This window comes from Lasiosphaeria miniovina (assembly GCF_030549165.1).
Source record: "Lasiosphaeria miniovina strain SMH2392-1A chromosome Unknown B0T26scaffold_3, whole genome shotgun sequence".
NCBI lineage: Eukaryota > Fungi > Ascomycota > Sordariomycetes > Sordariales > Lasiosphaeriaceae > Lasiosphaeria > Lasiosphaeria miniovina.
Window position 1 is genome coordinate 2,562,616 of NW_026848222.1, and position 10,793 is coordinate 2,573,408.

General features: G+C 54.7%; 2 protein-coding genes across 2 annotated transcripts; one reads left to right on the forward strand and one right to left on the reverse strand.

Annotated features, from left to right (window-relative positions):
* Positions 1-92: 92 nt before the first annotated feature.
* Positions 93-1,621, reverse strand: B0T26DRAFT_215064 (uncharacterized protein). Its single transcript, XM_060433813.1, has 2 exons — positions 1,402-1,621; positions 93-1,326 (listed from the first exon to the last, which is right to left on the reverse strand). The coding sequence occupies exons 1-2, from the start codon at positions 1,503-1,505 to the stop codon at positions 234-236; spliced, it is 1,197 nt and encodes a 398-aa protein (XP_060298289.1). The 5' UTR covers positions 1,506-1,621; the 3' UTR covers positions 93-233.
* Positions 1,622-3,952: 2,331 nt separating this feature from the next.
* On the forward strand, positions 3,953-9,337 carry B0T26DRAFT_641340 (P-loop containing nucleoside triphosphate hydrolase protein; the record flags this gene model as incomplete). Its single annotated transcript, XM_060437327.1, has 3 exons — positions 3,953-6,196; positions 6,236-8,588; positions 8,823-9,337. 3 exons carry the CDS (start codon positions 3,953-3,955, stop codon positions 9,335-9,337), a joined length of 5,112 nt encoding a protein of 1,703 aa, XP_060298290.1.
* Positions 9,338-10,793: the final 1,456 nt, after the last annotated feature.

Here is a 10,793-nt window from a genome sequence, read left to right on the forward strand (position 1 = left end):
CACAAAATGGAGTGCTTGCCTGTATGGGCCGGCCTTGGTCGTTCACGGAATTTGGCGGATTTAATGTGATCTGGACGACCGGAAAGCGGGTACTTATGGTCTGGATCTAGTTCTAGCGCTGGGGGTTATGGATTTGTCACAGCCTGGCAAGCACTTTGCTCCAGGTCTTGGTTATAACGGTATCGAAAAAGTATAGACATTGTCAGGTCCAAATCAAGTACCAAATCTGCACTTCACACCAGGCTGCACGAGTCCATGCAGCCAAAGCCGGCCGCGACGCCGCCCTCCTCGCTCTGGTCGCCCTTGGTGCGCAGGAGATAGCCGCTCTCCTCGCTGTGCAGGATGGCGCCCGCCATCGAGCTCTGGTCCCACAGGCACGTACCGTAGACGCCGAGCTCGCAGATGACACCGCCCTGCTCGAGCTTCCCGCCGCGCAGGATCGTGTTGCTCAGCGGCGGCGGCGTGATCAGCTCCATGAGGATGTACGACCCCCAGTGCTCCTCCGGCACCGTCGCCAGGTACCCCGGGATCGCCCCTCGGTACGTGTTGTTGCCGCCCCCTTCGCGCTGCGGCTTGAGCACGTACCCCTGGCACGCTATGGCGTCCGTCGCCAGCCGCCGCGCCTCGCGCCCGGCTGCCGTCGACGCGTCCATTGGGAAGATGTTCGTGAAGGTCCGCCACAGCCCCGCCTGGCTCGCGTCGTCGTGGATGAACCGTCGCAGCGCAGTCGAGTAGGGCGGGGTGTTGCTGTTGTTGTTGGCTGACGATGATGATGATGTTCCAGGCGTCGCCAGCACTTGCTGCACCTTCTTCATGCCGGCCAGCTGCGTCAGCACCGACGGGCAGGCGATGGTGGCGGACCGCTCGATCTGGAACCGCGCCTCCCACGCCGCCGCGTCCGGGTAGTCGCCCGGCCCGTAGCCGGCGCGGAGGTAGACGACGGCGGCCTCGAAGACGGGCCCCTCCCCGTCGCCGTCGCCATCGCCGCCGCTCGGCAAGTGGTACAGGAGCTGGCGCTTGGCGGACCCCGCGGCGATGCTGGTGCGGGCGAGGATCTCGGCAAATGGCAGGCGGAACACGGGCACGGCGCCGCCCGTCTGCCGCACCAGCTCGTACTCAAGGTGCCGCTGGTCGAACACGTTGCGCTCGCCGCCCTGCACCAAAAACACCACGCACGTCCGGTGCCCGAGCTCCGACGGCCCGTACGCGTCGGCTGCTGCCTTTAACCCCGCCGCGAGGCCCCTAGTGCTCTCGTTGGGCGGCAGGTCGAGGGCGGCGCGTGCGCCGGCGTCCTTGAGCAGCGGGTACGACGTCTGTGAGAGGTGTCTGTTGCAGAATATTTAGCAAAAAAAAAAAAAAACTAGAGAGCGAGCGTAAGAGGAGGTCCGGCGGGCGCCGTACCTGTGGAGCAGAGAGGTCTGGGCCGAGAGCCCGCCGAAGGAGGATGCAATCGTGTTGAACTCGACCTGTTTGATCTGCAGGTCGTCGCCGTCCTGGTGGACCATGTAGTCGGATCGAAATAACCCAAGCGCGAGATTCTGTACAGGCCGTAGGAGTCAAGGTAAAAGAAGCAGAGAGTGGTTAGTCTTTCTCCTTCTTCTTTTTTCTCTTATTCTTATTCTTTTAGGTCTTTTAGGTAAGGGGGATGGATGGGTGTCTTTAGTAATAGCGCAACCCCTGAGGAAGCGAAAAAGGGGGTCTCGGCTAACCTGAACATAGCCTTCCTTCTTCACCCGCAGATGGACGTCCCAGAGCTGGGCGATGAACTCGTCGCCGCCGGCAACCCTAGGATCCGGTGACGAGGCGCACATGTTAAAATGCAGACAGACAGAGACGGAGGAGGACAGATGATTAAAGGTACTTGCTCTTGCACAATCTCGCCGAGGAAGCCGTCGTCCTGGCTGATGCGCGCGTACAGCTCATTGTACGTCGTCTGCACGGCCTTGGCCTCTTCAAAGCAGCGCCGGGGGAACGGGCTGGGAAAGAGAGTGACAGGGGCGTTCATGGACAGGATCTCATCCGAGTCGTTGGGCGCCACTGTCGCCGGCGGCCGCACCACGAGCCCATGCGCCAGCGACCAGTCCTTGACGGCCTGCACAAGCCTCTGCCGCTCTAGCTCGTCTTTGACGGCCGGGGGGTACGAGCCCCCAGTGAGGGACGTCATTGTGTGAAGCCTTTTTTCTTCTTCCTTTTTTGCCCTTTATATGTTGATGGGCTTCCCCCTTTGTGCTTGTTGCTGGTCAGCCAAATGCGCAAAGTCTATCGATCGCCATCAATTGTCAGGGTTGCTGTATTTGCTGTCCCGCCGCTTTGGCTTGGCACATATTATTTAGAGCCGCGTGACAGCACAACTTACGTAGAATTAGACGATGAAAGGCGGGCGGGATTAGAAAACGCACACCTAAGGCGTTTACGCTTCTGCCTCGAGATTCTAATTTCTACAACCGGCAGGAACGGCGCAAAGAGGCGAGCAGAAGTTTCGAGGGGAACGGCAACTGCAAAGCGGGTCCTTGCAAGCACGTCTTGCCTCTGCCGCCCAATAGGGTGTTGTTGTTCACTGGCCCGAACAATTAGTCCTGCCTATTCGGCACAAAGCCCATGAACGAATATGTCTCCAGCTCCCGTCCTACCCATGACCGTGGATTGTTGATTTTCATGAAATCTGTAACTAATAGGAGATGTCCGTTTCCCATGTTCGATTCCGATCTTAACTTTGAAGAAAGCATCTGGCAGAGTAGCTAATAATATTCTAGGCCTGTTGAATTACCCCTCCACAGATACCGGACGGTGATGGATCCCTCTTATCAAAGACCGCGGGGTAACGCTGGACAATTGGGTAGTAAAGCTCGTACTGTGCCCCAAGCAAGCGCGAGAACAATAATTCCCGAGCGCACTACCTTGATCAGACCTCACGGACGAAACAAGATGCAGGCCTAAAGAAACCGGCTTAAGTGGTTGACGTCTTACGTCTTACATAACTGGTTGGGACTCAAGCCTCGAGAATCGGATTCGTTATTCGTGCCACAAACCAGCAATTCCACCGTGCGGAAGAAATATTCACACTAGCTGCCCGAGGTGGACAGTGCTTTTCACCGCAGAGGACGTGAACAACCCATTACTGTGTAGGTCCTGCGCGCCGAGTGAACCCTAACCTTCCTCACACGCGACACCTAGATCCTGATCCTCGGCCTATCGACGAGGGTGTGCCCCAGAGTCTCTATTTCTCCTTCTCACCGTATCTGATACATATCACGCCCTAATACCGAAATTGCTCTCCTCGCACACCTCCTAGACGTCTCCCCCCTCCCTCAGGCTGCTCCTCCCAAGGCCCAAGCAGGAAGGGACCCGCACAACCACCCAAACTCATTGGCGCCTTGCCTATCTCAGTCCCAGACTTACTGTCCGTAATCTGAATCTGAGTTGAGGTGTCTTGTTGCTCCCCGATCTTCGCTTTCCTCATTTTTATGAATCTGGAAAAGACTGGTCTCGCTTGCCTTTTGTAGAGGGCGCAGCTCCTGCCTCAACTGGTACCTACTTTTTCTCTCCTTCACGGGCGGGGATCACCAGGCGCATCGGTTTACTAGCCGTACCTCACCTCAAACTTGAACGAGACCACTCATGCAGGTAAGTTCACAACCCACCCCCCCTTCTTTCTTGAGCAAAGATGTCGCTCTCTTGCATTTCGAGTCTTTTCAAACATTTCGCCATCTGCCCTTTTCGATACCCCTCGATCCGGATAGTCCAGCCAAGATTTCACCGCCCCGCAAGTCCTTTCCCGCGCGAAACTAGACGGGGCAGAGGTTCATCACCAGCAACACAACCTCACCCCCACCCCCTCTCGCCTGTATAACTCCCATTAGATCACCCGTAGAAATCGCCGAATGGATATCTCGTAGCCGCCAACGAGGCCATGCTAACACATCTGGCGTTCTAGAAAACCTTGTCCTGAAGCATGGAGGAGGCTGATCAGGCCGATCCCTTCCTTTGGGATGTCGGTCGAGTGGTGCAAGAATTATGCACCTCAAATCGGTCTTGGAAAGTGCCGCTGGCCAAGAAGCTACTAGATCCCGCCAAACTCGAGCGCAAGTTTCGGGAACATGAAGTGGATGGCGAGTCGCTGTTGACTTATGAGGACGAATTCGGCGCCACTATGCTATGGGATCTCTTGGACGTCAAGATTGCTCCACAGAGAATCTCGCTTTCCCGCATCATCAAGCACCTTAGAAGGCACAGCCGTGGCTACCAGAACTGGAAACAGACTCAGCTTGTAGAGAGCCAGGGTGACGGTGGCGTAGATGATGGCCCGTCTATCTTGCCAGAGCCACACAACAGAGCTGAAGTCTTGGATACTGAACCCGAATTTCTTCAGCCGTCTCCAGGGGAGGAACCCATCTCGGTGATTCCCGCGTCCACTGTCCAAAGCACGCCCCCACCCGAAACAGCGCAGTCTGGCGAGTCGAGCGAGCCACCTCCCAAAAAGAGGAGGATTGCTCCAACTAGTATACCCGCCGTTCCCGTTCATATCAACAGCTTGATAGCACCCACCAAAGCCGACGCCATAACCTACACCGTTGCTACTGTAGAGGAGCTACCCCAGACTACAGATTCGGCCCCTGCCTATCTAGGTCATTTCGTTCTGAACCCCGCGGAAATTACCATGCCACCAATACCCGACGGTACCGAGCCAGAAGCGATAGAATGGCTGGAACCGTATCCGCCCGGACGGCTACTGGTTGGCTGGGCAGGGTCTAGCGGGATTCCGCCTGGACGTCGTCTTCAAGTAGCACGGGCGATGAAACGTTTTCTCCTTTCTGGCTTGATCGTGAGTCAGAAAAGTGACTCTGAGGTAGGCGAAGATGCCGAATCGCTGCTGCCGCTGCTCGGGGAGTCTAGCGACGAGGGCTGTTATGACTCGGACACGTGGCGTGAAATGGAGGAGGAGGAAGAGCTTGAGAACCTCGAGGCTCGCATGCTAACTTCCAAGAACCTCAACCTAAGCAGTGTCAAGGTCGAGGAAGTGATCCAGACGGTCATCCTCAATCTCGAGGCTGATTGGGTAGAGATAAAGAAACCAAAAAATGACCGCAAAGCCTGGAAACTGTGGCGAGATGCTTACCCCCACTCGGCTCGTCTATTTATAATCGACAGAGCCAAGGAAAAGCTTGAAAGCCTTCGCCTTCGGATAGACAACATGGTGCGAGGATACCTCAGAGACACGTGGGATGATAAGCGAGCTCTCGAGCAGCAGGCGACCGGTCAGCTGGAATTAAGCGTCTTTGACAGGAAGTACCAGGAATGGCTCATCAACATGCTACAGAACCCTCAGCCGCCCCCAAAACCCTCGATGCTCCCTAGGCTAAAGCCCCTACCTAAGAAGAGGCGGGTTTCGTATGACGATGGCGTGGAGGGTGAAGACATCCTAACGAGCGAGTCCGACGGCCTTGATGAGTTCGTCGATGAAGACGTTCCTCTTGACCCTGGGCTTTTTACCAGCGATGGGATGGATCTGGACTCGAACTACGAACCTGATATCAACACAAATCATGAGCCTATTGTTGATCCAATCCGCGGATCTTCCTATAGTACTCCACCTAGAGACTATCCCATAGCGTCGTTCCCTCCGAGTCTGGGTAACACTGCACTTCACCAGACACCGATTGCAAAATCCGAGCACCCGCTGGGGCCAGTTAGCCCACTCCGTGCCGCATCTGAGGTTATCGAGATTTTCTCCTCCCCTATGGGCCCGACGAAGCTAGATCAGGTCCCTAATTTGGAAGATCCAGCCAGCATCGGAAAAGTCGGCTTCGAATACTGGGTAAAAACTCAGGATCGCAATCGACTTGTCGTTGCTGTCCTGTATACCTGGTCTTCTAGTCGCCGAAGGGACGTCTTCGATGCCGTCAAAGACAGTGATTTCCGCGATGTCTGGAACGAACACATGGAAGAATTAGTGAACAACAGCCTTAAAGCCCGGGCTGCTACCGTTTCGATCAACATATTCAAGCTTTTTGACTGTTTCATAAGCTGTAAGACGATACGATTGGGCTCTAAGTCTATTCGGCCCACCACTATACATCGGGTCAAACGAGACGACAACTTGTTCGAGCCATTCTGCGAGCTTCTCAAGCGAGTCATCCCACACTTCTCACACCCACCGACCCAGACCCAGACTCGGATAAAGCTGAAAGGAGGCTCAGTTGCCGAAAAGGTTTCGAGTCAGACGGCCGAGGCCGAGGCTGAAGACTCTCCGGACGACTCAACCCACGCCTCGGGTAGTTCCTTGTCGGAGGACATGCCTATATCGTCGGCTAAGAAACGGCGAAGGCAGCATCGACCACGAGACCAGAACGCCGAAAACCTCCGTCAAACAAATATGAGCCAGAACAAAGAGTTTGAAAAGCGTCGTGAGCTGCTGAGGCAGAAGCTGGCTATTCAAGGAACGGTTACTGGCGACAAGTCCCGGCTGATTGTCAACGAAACGAAGGAGTCAGATGATCAGGCATTGATATACATCAACGATGCCATCGGCAGCAAGATAAAAGACCACCAGATTGAAGGTGTCCGATTCATGTGGAACCAAATCGTCGTCGATTCGAAAGTCCGCCAAGGGTGCCTTCTTGCCCACACAATGGGCCTTGGCAAGACCATGCAAGTCATCACGTTGCTGGTGGTCATTGCCGAGGCATCTTGTTCGCAAGATCCGTCGGTTCACACGCAAATCCCCGAGAGTCTGCGGCGGTCCCAGACGCTGATCCTCTGTCCTGCAGGCTTAGTCGACAACTGGATCGACGAAGTTCTTTTCTGGACTCCAGACGACAAGTTTCTCGGCACTTTTTTCAAGATAGATTCCTCGGTGAAGCTGGAAAATCGCAAAAATATGGTGAGGGACTGGAAGGATGAAGGCGGAGTCCTCATCACTGGCTATCCTTTATTCACGGACCTCGTCAAAGACCCGGAAATTGCCGCAATTCTCTATGACTTCCCCAACATCGTTGTCTGTGATGAGGCCCACCTCTTGAAAAACCCCGAAGCAAATCGGACACAGGCAACGGCCAAGTTCAAAACCATGAGTCGCATAGCTATGACAGGGTCTCCGCTCACCAACAATGTCATGGATTACTACTCAATGATCAATTGGGTGGCACCGAACTATCTGGCAGACATTGCAGAGTTCAGAGATAGGTTCGGAAACCCGATCAAGGAGGGACTATATGCCGATAGCGAACCGTTTAAAAAGAGGAAGGCGCGGAAGATGCTACATGTGCTGAAGGCTACCGTAGAGCCGAAAGTCCACAGAAAGGACATGCAGTTTCTCGTCAAAGAGTTGCCAACCAAAAAGGAGTTCATTCTAACGTTGCCTTTGACTGAGGCGCAAAAGAAAACTTACGAAGCCTACCTTGAGGTTGCCCTTGAAAACCCAAGGGTCGCTGAGACAATCAAGTCACAGGCAGGAGTCTGGAGTCTCGTTACAACGCTTTCGCCGCTTCTCGCCCATCCTTGGATCTTCCGGACTTATCTCAACACTCGCAAGTCAAAACAGTCGCGAGACAACGACGACTGTCTCGCCTTACCACAGGACCTCCTCGGCCAGGTATTATCTACGCTCCCTTCTAGGACCCTCGAGAATATCGAAAACTCCAACAAGATTTTCGTCCTCGTGAAGATCTTGGACGAATGCAAAAAGATCGGTGACAAGGTTCTGCTGTTCTCGCAGAGCATCCCTACGCTGGACTATCTTGAGACTCTGTTCAAGAGGCAGAAGCGGGGTATCCAGCGGCTCGATGGGTCTACCCCGATCGCAGAACGCCAGGCCGCAATCAAGAAGTTCAACACGGACTCGACCGAAATCTACCTCATATCTACGAGGGCGGGTGGAGTTGGACTCAATATATACGGGGCCAACCGGGTTGTCATTTTTGACTTTCGATATACGCCGGCAGAGGAGCAGCAGGCCATTGGCAGGGCATATCGGATAGGCCAGACCAAGCCTGTCTATGTCTACTGGCTCCAGATGGGTGGGACTTTTGAGAATACGATCCAAAACAACGCCGTGTTCAAGACACAATTGGCATCACGAGTCGTGGACAAGAAGAATCCCGACCCGTGGTCAACGCAGATCCGCGAATACTTCGTCAAGCCCACAATTCCCGAGCAGAGAGATTTGTCAAACGCCATGGGGCAGGACACAGTCTTAGACGCGCTGCTGAGCGACAGCCGGTTTGAGGGCGTCATACGCCAGATAGACTCGACCGAAACTTTTGAGAAGGAGGAAACGTACGAGCTTACAGCCGAAGAGAAACGAGAGGCGGAGGAAGACATTGAGCTTCAGCGACTCCGCATCCAAAACCCGGACGAGTTCAAGCGTCGGGAGCAAGAGTGGCTGTGGCGACAGAGAGAGGTGCCATGGCTGGCACCTGAATTTCCGGGGATGGGCCAAGTAAATCCTATCGGCGCTCAGTTCCAGCCCAGGGCCACGCCAGCGAAGGCATCGAGCACGCCGATCAAGATTACAGTGCCGACTCACTTGAGAGAGCAGCGCGATCCGGCAGCGACAGCTCCAGCTTCGAACCCCAATATCTCTAACTCTGGTGTTTCGGGCGTCATGCCAGCAGGAAATCACGTCAATGATGTGCTGACATCTCGCCCAGTTCTCCCTCCCCCCAAAGCACTGACCTCTCAGCCAGTTCCTCCCCCTCTTCCCAAAACACCACCCCTTCAGACTCCGGCTATCCCTACGCCCGGTCCTGAAAAGCCAGCGTCAAAAGAAGCATCGGCCGAGCAGTCACCATCAAAGTTTAGGGATTTTTTAAAATCTCCAAAAGAGAGGAGATTGAGTGGCGTGCCTAGCCCCGAATCATTCCTCCCCATCCTCGGGACGGGCACTCGTTTCAAGCAACCTCAAGCCCAGCCGCAGGCCCCGCCGGAGAATAAGCCTGGGTCCTCATCTCTGGAGTTAATGCTTACGAAGCTCCTAACGGTAGTTGCTGAGCGCATCTCGGCCCAAGGACGGCACACGCCATTGACCCCGAGCAACATGGTGTCGGAAATCGCCAATGCACTAGATCAGAACCATATCCAAGGACTGCCGCGGCTTGACAAACTGCAGCACCTGACAAAGGCGGCTCAGAACGAACGTATCGCAGAGGCGCTGCTTACGAAACACCTCGAGCCCGACGCATTCGTCAAAATGGGAATTCCGGAGATAGACTCAACAGCGGCGCTCTACGATGGGATGCGAGAGGACGACTTTGAGCGTACGGTGTGGAATTCTCAGGTCGCTAATCCACAAGTAGGCAACAAGTTCTACGAGAGCTCACAGTCTCTTGCGAGCAACTAACATTTCGACCCAGCAGCAGCAGCCACGACCTCAACCTCGACACCAACCCCAGCCCTCAAACGCTAGAGTTATGGGTCACTCACCAAACCTTGATACTAAGACGAAGAAGACCCAGCCCTCAAACGCTAGAGTTATGGGTCACTCACCAAACCTTGATACTAAGACGAAGAAGACCCAGCCCGGGCCAGCGTCGGGATGGGTCGACACAACGGCAGTACAGCAACAGATGATGGCTCGACGGGCTTCGAAGGACGGAAAACTGAAAAGACTGGACGGTCGGGAACCTACCACGCCTAATCAAGGACCGAGACGAACGAGTGATTTGGGAACCCAAGAGTCGCCGGTCGTCATTGACGACTGAGACTGAGATATCTTTTCGCTTTGTCTGGTTCTGCATCTTGCATCTTCTTACAGCCGTTTTTCTTCCTTTTTCGTATTTTTTTCCATTGGAGATACCCCGGAGGTTTTATCAATCAACCATTGTAATGCGTTATAATTAAAACGGATGATGGCTGGCGGCGGACTGCGAGGAGGCGTATCGAAGCTGGGGTGGGTGTTGCCAAAGGTAGCAACTGCAGTGGCTCAAGGAGAGGTAATTGGGAGGTGCAGTGGCGTGTTTACGTACTGTAATGTATCTAAATAAGGTGCCCATGGGGGCGCAGTCAAGTCCGGGGGACGGGCGGGACAGAGGGGAACCGACCTTGTATAGGACCGTTTTTGAAGGACGGTTCTAGCTGTCGACCCAAGGTAACAATAACGTGAAAGGTGAACTACTTTACATTACCTACCTGCCATTCCGTGCCTGTCTTGACTGGATGAATAGTAATCTGTACTCGTGTGAGTAAGGGCCCTTTCAAATGCGGTTGTGGTTGTCGAATGACGTCGGTAGGCAATTGCCCGTGCTTGGTTGACCCTACGAATATCGACTACGAATACCTTGGTTCCTGGCCCATTGAGGAGCGTCCTTTGTGCCAATCATCATCAACAAGAGCTTAGCCGAGGCAGTGGAATGAAGAGCGTATCCGTACTGCCACCTAGCGTATGCGGGCTAGCATGAGGGATCGTATTGCGATGTGGTACCTTGAGTATTCGGGGTTGGAATACGGAGTACGGAGTAGGTCAGAATACCCAACAAGTTCCGTACGCCGAAGCGGAGGGGCAGTACCGCGGGACCTACTTAGCCGTGGGGAGGCGAACTGGAGGAATTTGTCTGGTAACCAATGGCGGGGAGGGCATTTGTCCGCGTTCCCCACCCACGGTCAAAGAGGAAGATGGCAGCCGTCTGTCTCTGTCCCATTGCAGACGACGCTGCGCAGTGGCGTGCACAACGCTGGGTGTGCTGTGTGTGCCTTACCCACAGCGCTGCGCTGCACAAAGGACGCACGCACCCGACATTCGACCTTAACGAGATTCCGAAGACCAGGCGAGAGTGTGTGAGAGACGGGACTCGGGAGAG